General features: G+C 35.8%; 1 protein-coding gene across 1 annotated transcript in view; it reads left to right on the top strand.

The window, feature by feature from the left end:
- The first annotated feature begins 205 nt into the window (after positions 1 to 205).
- The window catches only part of CCDC38 (coiled-coil domain containing 38), a 29,985-nt gene continuing 11,213 nt past the window's right edge, over positions 206 to 18,977 (top strand). Inside the window, exons 1-12 of the mRNA XM_058191658.1 lie at positions 206 to 289; positions 387 to 390; positions 619 to 704; positions 1,686 to 1,854; positions 4,282 to 4,349; positions 6,109 to 6,272; positions 7,074 to 7,154; positions 7,941 to 8,152; positions 11,473 to 11,583; positions 16,150 to 16,234; positions 16,448 to 16,523; positions 17,688 to 17,839. Coding sequence (XP_058047641.1) covers positions 206 to 289; positions 387 to 390; positions 619 to 704; positions 1,686 to 1,854; positions 4,282 to 4,349; positions 6,109 to 6,272; positions 7,074 to 7,154; positions 7,941 to 8,152; positions 11,473 to 11,583; positions 16,150 to 16,234; positions 16,448 to 16,523; positions 17,688 to 17,839 — 1,292 coding nt within the window. The remainder of the gene's footprint in view (positions 290 to 386; positions 391 to 618; positions 705 to 1,685; positions 1,855 to 4,281; positions 4,350 to 6,108; positions 6,273 to 7,073; positions 7,155 to 7,940; positions 8,153 to 11,472; positions 11,584 to 16,149; positions 16,235 to 16,447; positions 16,524 to 17,687; positions 17,840 to 18,977) is intronic.

Genomic DNA, 18,977 nt, shown 5'->3' with positions numbered 1-18,977 from the left:
GATTTTACAGTAACCTTCCCCTGCCATGCCCACCAAGCCACACCCACCAAGCCACACCATGCCCACTAAGCAGAACTGGTAGTAAAAAAAATTGGATTTCACCACTGAAACAGACAGAGGTGATCCCCAGCTCTTACAGCTCTGAACTAAAACTCTACTTCATCCTTTATACCCTAAAAGCCAAGTAACATAACATAACCTTCAAATGACCTGTAACACAGTTAACAGTTATGTAATTTCTACTCTACAGTATGAAGTTCATACTTCTGCTAGCAAAGAGAACATGGGGGTATCTGAGAAAGTGCACTGTTATATTATGACATAACTTTTTATGTATTATAAAAATTATAATATAATTTATATTATAATTATGTTGATATCAACAGATAAGTATTATCTGTTAGTGTTTAAGAAGTTGAAAAACAGCCCCTCTGCTGTTTTTGCTGCAACAGACTAACATGAATGGCTATCTGGGAATAACTTGGTTGATGTGTCCTTGAAAAGCCCATGCTTACCTGTTACACATTCTAACGTAGTAATACAGAACTGCTGTTGCCTGTTGATAATGCTGACATTTTGAAGTGTACTAAAACATTTTTCTTGAATATTGTCCACCAGAAGAATACAGGCAAAAAACTCCTTTTGAAAGGTTGAACACTGAAATCTACCTTTACAGAGATATTGAATGCACAGAGAAAGAAATTGTAAGTATTCTACTGGTCAGCTACTGCTTACTACAATGCCTTCTTGGCCTCTTTGTTTGGATCAGTTTCAAATATCCCATTGAACCATAGCTTGCTTTACCCCTCCCTCCCCCAAAAAAGGTAAGGGCAGTCTCCTAGACAAACCAAAGTTATCGTGGCTTCTTACTAATAAGGAATAATACTAATGACTAATTGCAGTTTTAATTTATACAGTGGAAACTCAACAATTTAAAATTAGACAGTAATAACAATAATACAAATAATTATAAATAGAAACCAGAACTTTCTGTATATGTTAAATATTCATTTTGGACAACCAAAAGAGAAAGGACTGCTTCTTTCTTTGGAGCCAAATAAATAAAGTACCATATATTGTGTCTAACAGAGCTCCCTAAATCAAGTTTCTTGCATCCTCCTCCTCCATTTCTTATTATCTTGCTCCTTCTCGGCTCCTTCTTCTTCAGTGAATTATTGGAAATAATTATTATTGGAAACAACAATATGGAGATTCAACTGTAGTTTGAGAACATGAAGAAAAAACATTAAATGAATCTCAGAGCTACCATTTAGTTTCTCATTTAATTGGAATTCCAATAATTTACTTTCAAATTTCAGACAACTATAATATATATTCAAAATATAGAGGACAACCTGCAGAACCAATAAAACTTGCCTAAATGGATTTTCTTTAAAAGCTCCTTTTCCTGATATACCATTCTCCATCACCATGCATGTAGAGTTGGGGATAACAAAATATGTGGACTTTTTAAAAAAGACTGTTAGAGCTATAAGAATATTTGGATGTGCTTTTATTACAGTATGTTTATACATCGTGCTTAATTTTAAGCCACCTTGGAAATTAAATAAAATATTTACTATGATCATAGACCAGCCTTGAGAAGATTATGCATTTGGAAGGCAGTTAGGAAAGGCAGTATACATTGTCTAAAACTAGACAATAAACATGGATTTCAATTTTAGATTAGAAAAACTAAGCAGACTCTGAAGGCATATGAAAGGAGCACCATTTCATCAAGAGCCCGGTGTCGAAAAGCTTTGCGAAAACTAGAAGAAGTCACCGAACAAGAAACAACAGAAACAATGGGGAAAGATCTTCCTGCTCTGAATTGGGCTCTTGCTTTTGCAAAGTGTGAGTAAATATTTTAAAGAAAAAAATAGACTGCAGGAACACTGAGGAATGTTGTGATTTTACGGTCTTGGTTGAATTGATGTTTTGATAGATGTTGAGTACTTGAAGTAAGTATCCCATTATTGCCTCTTTTCTCTAAAATGTCTGATTGGTTCAGGATATTCTGATCAATTTAGTGGTTTCTAATACACAATAACACATTGTTGTTTTTCCTTTCTGGTATTTTTGCCCAAATGCTCTTAACTGTATTCCTGCGCTTCAGTCCCTGGATCTCAGAAATGTGTGAACATCTTTCACATTTAATGTCACTCCTGCTCACCTTTGTCTGGCCTACTCTTTGGAATAAATGGTACCCTTCAGTCCTTGCATTCCACACATGAGTTTTATGTTATCCCACCACATAATAGTACAGGTAGTCCTTACCTTGTTGTCTCACGACCACAACTTCCTTCCCTAAGCTAGGCAGTCATTAAGTGAGTCATGTCCTATTTTGCAACCTTTTTTTGCCAAGGTCATTCAGGGAATCCAACTTCCCACTTTGGCTTTGCTTGTCAGGATCCTTGGGAAAATCACACGACACCTGGGCACTGCAAACATCAAAAATACATGCTGGTTGCCAATTTTGATCATATGACTGCAGAATCACTGTGATGAACAACAGTCATTAAACTAATAGCAATTGCACTTAGCAATAGCACTTAGACTTATATACAGCCAGCTGCAACCGCGGCTGACTGTTGGGGGCGAATCATTGGCCCCAATGGAGAGGGTGCGCAATCTGGGTGTTCTCCTGGATGGACGGTTGTCTTTTGAAGATCATTTGGCGACTGTCTCCAGGAGAGGTTTTTACCAGGTTCGCCTGGTCCGCCAGTTGCGCCCCTTTTTAGACCGGGATGCCTTATGCACAGTCACTCATGCCCTCGTCACTTCTCGCCTGGACTACTGCAATGCTCTCTACATGGGGCTCCCCTTGAGGAGCACCCGGAGGCTTTAGTTGGTCCAGAATGCAGCTGCGCGGGTGATAGAGGGAGCCACTTGTGGCTCCCATATAACACCAATCCTGCACAGGCTGCACTGGCTACCTGTGGTCTTCCGGGTGCACTTCAAGGTGCTGGTTACCACCTTTAAAGCGCTCCATGGCAAAGGACCGGGATATCTTTGGGACCGCCTTCTGTTACCACATGCCTCCCACCGACTGGTACGCTCCCATAGAGAGTGTCTCCTCAGGATGCCTTCAGCCAAACAGTGTCGGCTGGCAACCCCCAGGGGGAGAGCCTTCTCGGTGAGGGCACCTACCCTCTGGAATGAGCTTCCCCCAGGACTCTGACAACTTCCTGACCTCCGGACCTTTCACCGCGAGCTGAAGACGTATCTATTCTTCCAAGCAGGACTGGCTTAACAGGGGTTTTTTAATTGGATTTTAAATGGGGTTTATTTTATATTATGTATTTTATATTTTAGGCCATATTGAATAAGTTTTTTAATTGTGATTTTTATTGTGATATATTGTATTGTTTTATCTGGCTGTTCACCGCCCTGAGTCCTTCGGGAGAAGGGCGGTATAAAAATTAAAATATTATTATTATTATTATACCGCTTTACAGTGCTCCGCAGCTCTCTCTAAGCGGTTTAGAGAGTCAGCATATTGTCCCCAATATAATGGTCATAAATTGAGGATTATCTCTAATGCCTACTATCATAAAGTTTTTCTTGTTTGTTCTTCATAGCTCTAATTATATAAAGACTTCGGAAACCTTGAATCATATAACGAGGAGTTCCTTTCTAGGTTGGTGCCTTCAGATCCTGCATGTTACTCTCAGTAGTGAAGTCACACTATTTTCTTGAGTTTTTTTCTCACACTTCACTCATTCCATATGGGTGAGAAGAAGTCATTTTAATATAATTCATATAAGGAATGTAAGTTATCTTCCAAAACACATTTTACCAGCCCCATCCAGCTGTGTTAAAACATCAATCTATTCTGAAGATAAAAAGAAAAAAACAGGTCTTGTATGGTAGATTTGTTTTCTTCTTGTCTTCAGAGAACCATGAAATATGATGGCACATCTCTGGCATGTTTCTCAAAAGAGAAAAAGAAATCTTGCTTTTGTGGAATATTCTACATAGTCATCTGCAAAATGTGTATTTTACAGTAGTTTGCTTGAACTACTATGTAAAACTCTTTTTGGATCACTAACTAAACTTACTGAATTCTTAATTTTGGCTTTACTTCTTGCATAGTTTCCTTATCATTTGGTTTGACATTATACAACTTTAGTTGAATATGTGGACAGACAGTTAATATTTCAATTTTTAAAATGTTGATTTAATTGTGTTAAGTCATAGATAACATGTAGCTTGTTTTAAAAATATAGGCTGCAGAATGTCAGGAAAAAAAATCACAAAATTTTATTTATTTTTTTAAAGGTTGTCAAAGTGACAAACAGTCTATAGCAGATTACATCAGTGAAGAGAAGGAGCTATTTCTATTGGAGGTAACAGTTTTTATAAACCTTATAAAATTACTAGTATATGTGTATATGTTTCTGCAGGCATTCTAGAAAACCTTCAAGATTTAGCTATTCTCCTAGGTCTCAGGTTAGGTTGGTTGGAACTCCTGTTAAATTATGTGTGGCTGTAGATAGTTGGATCTTTTATTTATTTTTTTATCATTCTTGCATTCTGTTTTAATGTTGTTGGCTTTATTGTACACTAGGTTCAAACTAGGTTGAAGTTGGGCAGTGTCTAAATTGAATAAATTAAATATCTACCTGTATAGCATTTCTCATACAGGTAGTCCTTTACTTAGGACCATAATTGAACCCGGAATTATGGTCATAAGTCATGGAGGCCCTTAAGTGATCAGGCCCGATTTTACCTTTTTTGGGAGTGGTCATTAAGCAGATGCCCTAGTTGTTAAGCAACAGAACAGTCGTTAAACAAATCTATTTTATCCAAAGAGAGGGGTTTTTTTTGCTAGAAGCCAAAAAACTGGTAAAAACCCCACCAAAAATCCCAGTCATGAAACCACAGGACACTGCAAACAGCCATAAATGCAATCCAGTTACCAAGCGCCCAAAATGCAATCACATGACCATGGCGGGATGTGGCTGTCAGAATTGCGGAACTGGGTCATAAGTTCCTTTTTGGAAATTCATTGTAACATTGACCGGTCATTAAATGATTATTTGTAAAGAAAGACTATCTGTATGAAAATTTTCAGATCTGTATTATTTTATTAGAATATTTTAAGCTCACTTGAACATATAGCAGCCCCCAACAGGGCATACGCTCATTGGCCTCAGGCCTTTGCAGAGCTTTCCCTTCCCATCTTCCCCTGCCACCTTTCAGTCACTGGCAATGTCCTTGGCTGTTTCCTATTGCCTCCCTGCCCACTAGAACTATCTTCCAATATCCAGAACAGAGCAGCCCAATTTATTTTCATACGCAGACCAAACAAACATAGCATGTTTCAGTTATAGCACAAATTACCTGAAAGCAGCTTTTAACATGTACAGACTTATATGTGCAATTTTACACATTCTTGTGCTATGGCATAATCATTAGTCTGAGGGAAAAGTGGGTCACAGCTGATGAGAAAAAGTGGACTTTGCTATAATACAAAAACAAAAAACAAAAAAACCCATGGTGTAAAGATCCATTTGGAGAGCTGAAACAGGAAAATATTAGACTGTTAAAGAAAAGCTATAGTAGTTTGAAGACAAGCTGAGCAGTTGCAGCTGATACAAAGAGAATAGAAGAAATAATCTCAACACGTGTAGGGATATTTCGTTAAATGGGATGTGAATGAACTAATGATTCCCCTTTATTAGTAACAGAATCAAGAAAAGGATATGATGGACTGCTAGTAAATAATGTATGCTAGCTCACATTTCTGAATCTATCATGTACCGGTAAATGGAATTCATAATTTTCAAAATGAAGAAAGGTGACACACGTGTGAGAAATGATTGCAGGGAAGTAATTTGGGGAAAAGTGATCAACGGCTTGACAGGAATATATAGGCTTGTCTCTCCCACACAGATACACAGGAAATCCAAGTCACTATTTTAAAAGCATGTAGGATTTAGGTAATCAATATCTGAGTCTTAAAAAAAACACAGCAATATTTAATCAAGTTCTTTTCAAAGGGCTCATTGCCAGAGAAGTGCATGGGAATGATTTGGGTATGACAAGTTACTGTACGTTAAGATGTTTTGTATATAACATTTTGCTGTTGTTTTCTTTCTCCAGTACTCTGTTAAAATAAAACAGCGCACCATGGAAAAGCTGGAGAAGATGGCAGCAAAGGAGGAGAGGAGGGCCAGAATTGCTGAAATAAAATTAGATGACGATACCCTTGCATTTGAGGATTTTCTCAGACAAAATGATAGGAGCTCTGTAGAAGCCCTTAAATTGTTAGTTACAATTCTGTTTTTAACTCTACAGCTGACTGTAGTGGCCACATTTGGAGTGTGACATCCAAGATTCATTGTCTGGTTCCCTCTTCTGTTCTCCCAAGTAAAAAAGCCATCAAAGAGTCATTGCAGGAAATGGACACTCTGTCTTCTACCTAAATGCTTTCCTTATCTCTCTGCTAGATGTGTTTCTTAGGTTTTAGAAGTTTTTTAGGTAATTGGTCATCCTTGGCTTTTGAATAGTGTCGTGGAGATCACTTCTAAAATATTAATGCCCAAGAAAAAGCAGTGTGTTAGACCAGCCACAAGTTTATAGCTTATATTATATTAAATAAAAATAAATATTATTAAATAATGTCTCTATGATTACCTTCCAGGACATTAATAATGTCACCATGTCACATTATAAACATCGTAATTCAGCAGTATTTGCAGGAGTTTAAGGTGCGAAACATAAGGCATTCAGGAATTGTACATTCCTGTTACAGAATATGAATAAAATTGCATTGGTATAACTATTTTAATATTTGGAAAAGGGGTACTTTCAAGTGTTGACTCCTGGCAACTGCCTGAGTCCCTGCAATTTTCTTGCAAGATTTTGGAAGTGGTTTGCTACTGCCTGCATCCCAAGGCAGAGAGAGAAAACTGGCCCAAGGTCACCCAGCTGGCTTCATACCTATGATGATACTAGAACTCACAGTCTCCTAATTTCTAGTCTGTTGCCTTAGCCACTACATCAGATTGATTCTCTATTTCAATATGAACATCTCCGTATTAAAATAACATCCAGCCTTTTTCTAGGGCAACTCAAGAGGCAAAATACAAAATGGAAGTAACAACAGAACTGAGGATAGCAATGAATGAACTGTTCTCCCTTAAAAGGTGAACTCTTTCTTGTTGCTTTATAGAGAGAATTATGGGAAGGATTCTTGATGATGAGATTCTTACTATATTTTTCCACAATGCAGCATATTCGTGCTCATGAAGTTGCATTTCAAGTACCAGATACCTACACAAGGGTCTTTATACATATACAGAAAGGCACCAAATACAGAAAGGCACCAAATGATCAAGCTCAAAATCTTTGTAATAATGTAATAATCATGATGTACACTATTTTTACCATGGGCAACTGAGAAGTGACAGCTGAGATTCAGAAAGCTGAATCTTTTGAACTATAAGATAAATGAAAAATTGAGATGTTTTTATTAAGCCCAATTTAATACTTTATATTCTTTTTATAAAGCATATTCAATTTTTCTTTTTAAAATTTCTGAACAAGTTCACAGATATTTGTGATAAACGACAGAAGGTTACTTGATAAAATAATCTTCCCCAAATTAAAGTAATTTTGGAAAACCTTATTGCCCAGACATAGCACAGTAGCTCCAATATTAATAAGATTGATTATCTTCATTCTGAGGACTCAGCTTGTTGGGGGCAATATACTGAATCTGTAAATTGCTTAGACAGGGCTGTAAAAGCACTGTGAAGCGGTATATAAGTCTTCAGTGCTATTGCTATTACTATTCTAAAACCATATACTGTAATTCAGGGAAAAATGCTTTACTCAGCTTTTTCAGGTATTTTTTTAAATGTCTGCTAAGCATTGTACATCTGTAACATCTTCTATCCCTTGTATCCCTTGTTCTCTTTTGACATGTGCAGTGAAATTGCAAACACTGAAGATCTTTTGAAGCTGTATTTATCCTATGAAGCCTTTTTGTTTAGTATTTCTCCCAAAGCATGGCAAGAGCAGCAGATGGCAAAGAGGAAGAAAGACCGGAAAAGAAGCCCATCAAAATCCCTTATTTCTTTTCCAGCAGCTGCTGATAAAGCCAAACTAATCTCACTCTCCATTGTATTACAAAATAAAGCGAGTAAGTACACAGTTTTCAGTGGTCCATTGACCATTTAAATTACAGTGTGGGGGAATACTGCTGTAATCATTCTAGCAAGCCCACCAACTAGGAATCTTGAGTAATGCAAGGCTAACACATCTGGAACAAACTAAATTGAAAATATATAAGGACAATATATATAGTGGAGGTAGGAAGTTTTAAAGTATGCAAAAAAAAAAAGGGGAAGCATTGAATTTCCATTAATATGAGATTGCATGGTGAGTAAAGTTTCTGACTAACTGGAGAAATTTAGCATACTTCCTCTATGCTCTTTTAATATATTCCCATCTCCTGCTTTATGTTTGCAGGGAAGTAGCAAATAGGAACAAACAATTATTAACAGGCATGTGTCATATTGACTGGTTCATTTGTAATAATTATGGTCCTTGAAACATAGTTTACTGGAGTGGGATAATTGCCCTATACTGGTTGTACCTAAAAGCACTGGGCTATCCAATTCCAAAGGCATCCTTTATGCTGATTCTTTCTGGCCAATTTGTTTAATGTATCAGGAGTGTTCATGTTAACAAAAGGAGATCAAGATGAATGGGGGCTCATCAGGATACTAAAATCCCAATTGGAAACAAACCATCAATTTACCAAACAGAAAAGCTAAAAAGATGTAAATAAGTGATGGAACCCAGACAGGTCACCAAAGAAAAATGCATATGGTTTTGCCCTCCCTGTATTTGTCAGTTGGTGAAGGTGTGGTCTTCTCCTTGATAATTACTTGGCTAGCCTGTGTTTATTGATTAATGGTTTGTCTAGTGTTAATCCTAGTGGTGGATCCCTGCTTATCTGGCTGTAAAAAAACAAAGGTTTAAAAAGCTAAAAAAAAGCAAACCTTTTTCCAGAACAGCTCCTCAGAAGCAATCAATTACCAATTAAGCAAGGATCAACAACAGAATTAACACCAGACAATCAAGCAATAAATAATACCCTAATCAAGAAACAAGCAACTCAGACAAACAAACGAGCATCAAACAAGGAATTACCAAGGAAAAAACTGAAAACCCCATCAACTGACAGGATAAGCTACTGTATATAAACAGGGCAACCCTTCCCCCTCTTGGCACTGTAGAGTAGTAAAACAACTGTGTGAAAACAACGATGCTCAGAGAGCACCCTGGGTCCACAATAAGTGAAGTATTAAAAAAACTGAAGAAAGAAAAGTATTGTCTTTTTCACAAAAGGAAAAAATCAAAGATTCAGGAAATCTTTGGCATCGCTATCTGAGCAGGTTCCAGAGGAGGAAATCATAAAATGGAAACATATGAATCAAAATTTGTCAAGACTTAGCAGACTAAATTTATTATAAAGGTTAGGTTAGATCGTATAACAATTAAATGTGTACAGTGTGACTCAAAAATTGTACTCAAAGAGCACTCTTGAAAAATCTTAATTCAACAAGAAATGCCATTGCCATATCTGGTAAAGTTGAACTCTTTTTTTTTTTATTCAAAAAGTTTTTATTAGTCAAAAAAAAGGTTTATACAAATACATATCAGGTATGGTAAATTTTCATTTTTCTTATCTAAAATAAGAATTTTACTCAAATTTTTTAACACATACAACAGCCATATGGCAAGCAGGTAACACGAAGTAGCTAAGTTTACAAATTTTAAATACGTAATAAAGAAGGGTCAAGAATAAACAGAATATCGTACTAAAGAGAATAAGGAAAAGTAAAGTTGAACTCTTATTGAATAGTGAAAAAGCACTCTTGGATTACTCCTGTACTATATTGGTTTCCTTGTGATTGCTTTTGGGGAATTTTTTTTAATAGTAATTTTACTAGGTATGCCAAGATGTTATACTATAAACTTGGAGGGAGAAAACAATGTCCTAAAAGAAAAAACTTAATTGGTATAAATACATTTTGTCATATTCCAAATTATTGAAGATGCAAAAAAAAAAGCACCCCACAACCCAGTTCATGCAGGAAGGAACATTATGAAGTATATACTCTTTTTTTTAGGTCCTAATGATGTTTATAAAGTGAAATGACTATAGTGAAATATTTATATAGTGAAATTGTCAGTCCTGTTTCTGGAATAATTGTTCTCTCTTTGGCTCTGACCCTTCTGTCCTTCCGGAAAGCATTTAAAACAGGCTGTGTTTTTTGAAACAGGCTGTGAGCCAGGATCATGTGTGATCCTGTTTAAATATTTAGAATATTTGTGTATTTCTCCAGGTTGCTGATTTTAGTCTATCTGCTTAAGTGTTTTAAAATGAAGTTTTAACCAACTGTATGCCCTTGGAGTAACGTTTGAATAGATAACTTTACAAATTTTAAATACGTAATAAAGAAGGGTCAAGAATAAACAGAATATCGTACTAAAGAGAATAAGGAAAAGTAAAGTTGAACTCTTATTGAATAGTGAAAAAGCACTCTTGGATTACTCCTGTACTATATTGGTTTCCTTGTGATTGCTTTTGGGGAATTTTTTTTAATAGTAATTTTACTAGGTATGCCAAGATATTATACTATAAACTTGGAGGGAGAAAACAATGTCCTAAAAGAAAAAACTTAATTGGTATAAATACATTTTGTCATATTCCAAATTATTGAAGATGCAAAAAAAAAAGCACCCCACAACCCAGTTCATGCAGGAAGGAACATTATGAAGTATATACTCTTTTTTTTAGGTCCTAATGATGTTTATAAAGTGAAATGACTATAGTGAAATATTTATATAGTGAAATTGTCAGTCCTGTTTCTGGAATAATTGTTCTCTCTTTGGCTCTGACCCTTCTGTCCTTCCGGAAAGCATTTAAAACAGGCTGTGTTTTTTGAAACAGGCTGTGAGCCAGGATCATGTGTGATCCTGTTTAAATATTTAGAATATTTGTGTATTTCTCCAGGTTGCTGATTTTAGTCTATCTGCTTAAGTGTTTTAAAATGAAGTTTTAACCAACTGTATGCCCTTGGAGTAACGTTTGAATAGATAACTTTACAATTTAAATAAATAATTTGTAGTGACATTTCATCAAGATTAAAGAAAAATCTAAGAGCACAATTGTTCTGTCGATGTATGACCAAAATAATGTATCAGCATTCTCTTTTGCTGCAACCTTAGTCGTAGTGTGACTGATTTCCCTAGGCTTCCTGAATGATAGTTCAGTCTCCAGTCCCATGGTTTGGCTATTTACTTTGACAACACTTTAATATCGGTTGCAGAGTGTTTTTACTTCCTGTCAATGTCAGCCTTGTTTGGATTTAGCGAGGATTAATAGAGCTGATGATTTGTTCTTTTTACAAATATGTGACTCTTGTGTTATTTGGCTACTATTTTTAGACAAAATGGCACATCCTAAAGGGCAGCCAGCCAAGAAAGGGATAGTAGAGAAATCAGTCTCAATCGCCTTAGGCAAGCCTGAGGAAAAGACACAAGTTTCAAGTAATGAAGGTAAGAAATAAGGAAGACCTTTGAAAGAAAGGAGTCTGGGCTTGGGGTGAGATTTACAATAGTGGCCAAAATTGTGGAAACCTTTTGGGAAAAGTGCACTTTTGAGGTTTGATGGCTAATAACACTTTTTTTTTTGAGTTTCAACGTAATCATATTCCATTGCTGGAATGGCCTGGGAATAGCCCAGACCTTAACCCAATTGAAAATCTATGGAGCTGACTAAAGAAACTTTTTAGTCAGAAACGACCCAGCAATAAAACCCAGTTAATAGAAGCAATCATTCAATCTTGGTTTCACAACAGCTGCAGAACTAAAAGATTTGGTTCACTCCATGGGAAGACATTTTAAGGCTGTAATTCATGCTAAAGTTTATCCAACTATTAACTGTAAAAAGGTAAAGGTAAAGATTCCCCTCGCACATACATGCTAGTCGTTGCTGACTCTAGCGGGTGGTGCTGGTGACAGAAAATTTCTCTGGAGGCAGCAGAAATCAGGGGATTGCCCACTAGTATTCTGGAAGAACTTCTTGCAAAAAAACCCAAAACAAAACAAAACAAATCATTCAGCAATTTAGTTTCTTGGGGTCAATTGTGAGTCCACTTGGGAAGTAAGGGATTTACAATTTGCCCTGAATTGCTATACAGCATTTTTATGGACATTTGAATGGCAAAAAGTTCACCTTCTTAATCACTTCACAATTCAAGTACCGTACTTTACAATCTAAGAAAAATAATCCAAACAGCAGGGAAGATTATAGACTTTCAGTGTCTTCTTTCTGAAATTAAAAAGAGGGGGAAAAAACTATCTTAAAGGATTTTAATTTAAAGGTAAAAAGCTGATCAAGATTGATGTTTTTTTTTGTTTTGTTTTTTTTGAAAAAAGTTTTTTTTATTTTTTTAAAAGAAAAAACCACATACAGATCTTTTGAACAAGATATCAGTCAGGTGCATAATTAAACACATTTCAAATTTCACCCCCTCATTGTATTGTTTGTCCAATATTTTCCCTTCCCCTCTATCAAAGCATCTGTTCCACCCCTTTATCCTGAATAGTATTGAATCAAGTCTAGTTCCAGATTTTTGCCCCCTTTCTTGCCCCTCTCTTCTTCATTAAACAAAATACAACCATGTTTATCCCTAATGTTATCAAAGTCAGATCAGTAACAAAAAAGATAAAAAGAAAGTAATCTCAATAAAAATCTCTCCCACGTTCAATCTCACCTTAATTTCAAAAAGGTCTCCCATCACTTATTATTTCATAATCCCATTCCAAATTAAAAAAAATTAAAGTAATAAACAAAATAAAAAGAACAAAATGAAAAGGAGTAAACATATCCCATTTCTCACACAATTCCATACATATATTCAAATATTCTATTGGAAGTTTTATCTCAAATTATTTCAATTTCACTGCCTATGCTTAAAAACTATATATTTTCTTAACTTACTAAATTCCTTATTACCCCATTCCTCCTCTTCTCATCATTTTTATAATCTTCTAATCTTTAACATAAACTTTAGTTTTACATTATTATATCATGCTTTTTATATTCTTTTCTAACATTGCTGCATGCAGCTCTTATCTTTAATATTCCAGTTCTGTAATCATTTCTTATATTTCTTGCTTAAAAGACAGTTGTATACTTCTCTTGTGGTCCATTATTTTCTACTTTATTTTTTGATATTATGAGTCTTAAAGGTCAGCCATCTGATTGCAAAACTCCTCCCTTTGAAATTGTCCTGAAATCACAAAGACATTTCCCTCCTGTGTTTCTTCCTTTGCCTTTAGGTATCAGTCTTTAGTCTACAGTTACAATCCACAATTAACAAAGTATCCATTTTCCAGCCGCACCTTTTTTCTCTTTGTTTCAATTTGTTGCCTTTTTTCAGTCCTGTTTAAATAGTTTCAATATAATCCTTTGAATCCAGATTTATAAGGAATAGAGGAACTGGGAAATGCTCAATTAAAATCCATTTTTAAAGTCTTAATTAATTCCTCTCCTTTTCCTTCTTACTTATAATCTTTAAATAATCGATAAACACCTCCAAAATTCTCCAAAGTCAATTTTAATTAGAAGTCATATTTTCCTCTATTTTCTCTATTCAGTTAGGGCTCCAGACTTAGGTTCCGAGCCAAATTTTATCAGGTTTTAGGTATCATTAATTATTTCCTTCTGTTTTCATTTCCTGTTTAAATTAGCCGCTATTTCTCAATTTTTCTTTAAATACTTGTTGGCAAAATTGCTCTTAGAGCCTCTTTGTGAGCTGGTATTAACTCACCTGGCTTCAATATCTTGTTCTGTACTTATGCTTTATCCTCCTGCCCATTCTTGTGGCCGTCCTGACTTCAGGCAGCTGGTGATGGCTGCGGTCCTCCTCACTGGGTCGAGGGGAAAAAGCCAGACCTACAGGGAATTTGCAAATTCCCTGTCCGCTCCAATGGCTCTCTCATTCTTCGCTGCCCCTGCAGGGCAGCTATGGTCCCCATATCGAGGGGATTTTCAGCACTCACACCGGAGCTCTTGGGGTTCATGTCCGTTCTGTCGAGATGCTGACCACGCCTCAAGATTGATGTTTCAAACACAAAAGGAGGATAGTGATTTTTTAAAAAATAGAATAAATAATATATTTTTTTCTTTGACGAGAGTATCTTTGAAAATAATAAAGTTAGTTAAACTAACAGACTGGACCACTGTGGGAAGATTGATTGTTTATATATATGGGCAGTAATAATTGGTGGAATTTACAAAACAAGAAGAGAAGGGTAATATGAGCTAGACTATTTGACTAACTAGGCAGAACCAACTGAGACATAAGAAAAAAGAAAAGAAAAGAACCGTTCTTACCTGTGCCTTTTATTCCCCTCATAGTAACTGACATACTTTCCTTTTTCACCATGGCAACCACAAGAAAAGCTGCCAAACTGGAAGAAAGGGGGGAATTAAAAGAGTTGAAATTTACATTGTGTTATGATCTCAAAGAGAATTTTTATAAAATGATGTATTATTGATACATAATGCCAGAGAAATTATTTAGAATGTAGAAAGGCACTTCAAATGTATGTTGGAAACATGATGAAGGAATGTTTTATCATGCCTGATGAACATGTAAAAAGCTAAAAATAAATAAATAATTGGACCTAATACTTACTTTGAAATTGTTGTTGTTTTTAGTTGCGAAGTCATGTCCGACCCATCGCGACCCCATGGACAACATTCCTCCAGGCCTTCCTGTCCTCTACCATTCTCTGGAGTCCATTTAAACTCATGCCTACTGCTTCAGTGACTCCATCCAGCCACCTCGTTCTCTGTCGTCCCATTCTTCTTTTGCCCTCAATCTTTCCCAGCATTAGGCTCTTCTCCAGTGAGTCCTTCTTTCTCATTAGGTGGCCAAAGTATTTCAGTTTCATCTTCAGGATCTGGCCTTCTAAAGAGCAGTCAGGGTTGATCTCCTCTAGAACTGACTTGTTTGTTCACCTTGCAGTCCAAGGGACTCGCAGGAGTCTTCTCCAGCACCAGAGTTCAAAGGTCTAAATTCTTTGATCAATACTTTGAAATGGATTATTTTAAAGATCAACATTCAACTGAAGTCAGAACTTTTTCTTTTAAGGTTAATGGATAAATCATTAGAAAGAAGCCATGAAAAATTATTTCAGTATATGATCATAGTAGTGAGATTACTGTATGCACAAAGATGAAAAGAGTTGATGCTGCTCATTATGGAGGGATGGTTGAAGTCAACATATTTTCCTGAAATAGATAAATTAACTTCTTTGATTAGAGTAAAAACATGTTCATATTTATTGCTGACAGCACACCTCTTATGGACTTTTTGCATAAAAATGAAAAAAATGAACTTGTGACTCATGGTTTGGATGATTAAAGAGGATAGATTATAGAAAGAAGCATAATATGATATAACTTTAGAAAGAAAATATATTTGAGCTTAAAACTGCCATGAAGAATATGAGAAGCTGAAAAAATATAAAAAATATTTTTTTTTTCACTTGCATGTTTACTTTTTCTTTGTTCATTATATGAAAATTCATAAGATTGTAGTTAGACAATAGTACTTATTACATTGGATGCTTCCATTTTTGTTTAAGGACCAAGAAATATCACCCAGTTTGCATTGAGACACCTGGAGATTTTAAGGGGTAAAAATAGATGTTTTAATCCTTGCAGGAGTTTAATGTACATGTTTTGCCCCTTGCAGAACATTCTGCGAGTATTCTAGAGCAGGGGTCTCCAACTTTAGTAACTTTAAGGTTTGTGGACTTCAACTCCCAGAATTCCTCAGCCAGCTTTTCAACTCTGGGAGCTGAAGTCTACAAGCCTTACTAAGGTTTACTAAGTTGCTTAGGTTGGAGACCCCTGTTCTAGAGGCCACCAAAAATTTAAAAAGTAGAACTGGGAATTATGTGCTCCCACAGGCCATAGGGCAATCCTTTCATGGTGGATTCATTTCTCTACTGAGTATGATATAATTCTAGTATATAACAAGATATAATTTATCCTGTTGCTAAATAAGAATATTATATGTTTCTTCTTCTTCTTCTTTTTTGCAGGAGACTACAGGTTCTTTAGAAAGACATCACAAGGAGCAATGGACCCAAAATTATTCATAGATGATACATATGTATCATCAGAAAGGTGATAGCAATCTGAATTCAAAAAAAACCCACAAATCAAGCTCATCTATGGATACCAACTTTCCTCCCCTCCCCCTTCCCTTCTCTTCTCTTCCCTCAGGTGGGATCTTTACTTTATCAAGCATAATCTTCCTGCTTGACATTAAACACTTACTTGGCAAGCTTCAAGATATACACACAAATTATAGCAAGTTAATTTTTCTTTTCATAACAGTGGCCTAAGTGAAAACAGCTTCTCTCTATCATCAGAAGACACTTTTAACTTGGATGATATCCAGAATTGTGACAAAGTAAGACATTTATCTTTAAAATATACATATCTCAGAGTTAAACTGTGGGGTTCTTGGTGCTGAATTTGGTTGTTCGTTTGCAGTCCTTTCAGTACCTAAGGATTGCCCTATTCCACCAACTGGGTGACCTTGGGCGAGTCACTGTCTCTCAGCTCAATTCATCTCACAGGCTTATTGTTGTGGGGAAAATAGGAGGAGGAAGGTGTGCTGGATATGTTTACCACCTTGAGTTATTTGTAAAAATAATATAAAACTGTTTTTGAAAAAGAAGTATGCCTCTAGATACTATTTAATACCCACAACCTTTCAGATATCACCTACATAATCTGAATTACTGTACATATTTTCAGTGCTATAGGAATCAAAGCAGCAGAAAACATTACCTAATAAATAAATAAAAGAATTGATTGATTTGATTGATTGATTCATTCATTCATTCATTCATTCTATAATTAACAAGGTATTTAGATTAGAAGGAAATAAATATTTTGTTTTATATATTTTATCTAGTAGTGGGTTCTTTTATCCTTTAGTGGATTCAATCCAGTAATGTAAGGAAGGAGTGGCAGAACCTGAGGGCAGAGTTAAAAGAGGGATCAGCCTAGAATCTCTAAACAGTCACAAGCAGCTTAAGTCCAACATCTCTTGAATTCCATTGACCCCAATCTAACAGTTAGCAGAAGAATTCTCAAATATTTGAGAGTCTTCCTGTGCATATGCATGAATAATAATAAATCAGCTTAATTGGACCTTCACTTGTAGACCTGATCTTTTGCGCCTGACAAGTAATCCTTGAATTTATTTGTGTTCTCTATAGCAAATGGTGGTGTCTATAAATATACCATAAACTTGTGTCAGTTTGGGACATTATGCAGCACTTCAATGCATATCAGCCACCTGTTAAGTCAGTCACATTTAAGCAAGTTTACAGAAAATTGGTGGTATAGCAAACCATACAGTCTGCATAATATATAAATTGACAAATGAAATTAATGGTTTTTTGCTGATTTATACATTTAATAATGAGGGAAACATAGTCCTTTGTTGCTAGTTGAGTATAATCCTCAAATGCCTTCCTTTTACTGTATTCCCATTTTTTCAAAAAATGTTTGCAAACAGATATGCCATTCCAGAAATTATGCATTACTGTCTCTCCTTCATTAGGAGACAGAGATATATTTTAAAGACACAGAAGAGTTACTTCAAATGTTCAGATATCTTGAAGAGCAAAATCTTTCATTATTCCAAAACATTCAAGATATTAGTGGCACATTGGAGGAAAGCCAGCAGAGAGAAAAAATAGTTAAGCAGCATATGTAAGTTATTACTTTAATAGGGTTGTTTTATATATTTTCAAAGGGTGAACATACATACACGCTGATAGCAATTTGTGCTTCAAACTATTGAGATTTCGTGATTTTAGCCAGTAAAAGAAGCTGAATTCAATATTGTGCTCTCTTTCAGGCACAGCTGATTAGCTTAATTTTAAGCAGGGTGTGGTGTGGAATGATTTCAGCTCTTAAACAGTTAACACAGGGACAGAGATTTAATATTAGAATCGAGAAGCTAATAGATATGACATACCTAAAAAATGTAATGAGTTTTGGCTTTAAAATGAACCATTAGATTGCTGATTAATCTTAATCATTCAAGACTTTAGTTAGAGAATTTCAGGGAGAGAATACACTGCCTCCCCCCCCCACCCAATCACCTTTTTAAAAATTTGTATTACATGGAAGTTATCCTCCACAAAAACTCTTTCCAATTCAAAAAAAATAACACAAGGAATAACACATTGCCCAATGAAGTTAAGATTATTGCATCTGGAAATAATGTAATTAGGAAATGTAGAGGATATAATTAAGAATTTATATTCTTACATGAATAAACCATATTTTCAAATGAGCCAGTTCTTGTGAAACTGGAAGTAAGTGGCATATGTTGCTTTAAATCTTGTGATTGTGGCACATCTATACAGAATTAGCTCAAAAGATATTGCTGCATAAGGCAAATCACAATTCCATGCACTGAAGTTGGTTGTACTCAGAGGTGAAATCCAGCAGGTTCTGACAGGTTCTGGAGAACTGGTAGCAGAAATTTTGAGTAGTTTGGAGAACTGATAGCAGAAATTTTGAGTAGTTCAGAGAACCCGCAAATGCCACCTCTGGCTGGCCCCAGAGTAGGTTGGGAATGAAGATTTTGTAATATCCTTCCCCTGGAGTGGGGTGGGAATGGAGATTTTGCAGTATCCTTCCCCTGCCATGTCCATCAAGCCACACCATGCCCACCAAGCCTTGCCCACAGAATCGGAAGTAAAAAAATTAGGATTTCACCACTAGTTGGACTAGCAATTGAATATTAATCCAGTGTTGGTAATCAGATAATACCTTCTACCCTTCCTAAGAATAGCAGACTATGCAGGGCAGGCTTCATGGCTGAAAAAAAAATAGGATG

This window comes from Ahaetulla prasina, chromosome 7 (genome assembly GCF_028640845.1).
Source record: "Ahaetulla prasina isolate Xishuangbanna chromosome 7, ASM2864084v1, whole genome shotgun sequence".
Classification (NCBI taxonomy): Eukaryota; Metazoa; Chordata; class Lepidosauria; order Squamata; family Colubridae; genus Ahaetulla; species Ahaetulla prasina.
Note: the sequence above shows the minus strand (reverse complement) of the source record. Positions and strands in the feature narration are given on the sequence as shown.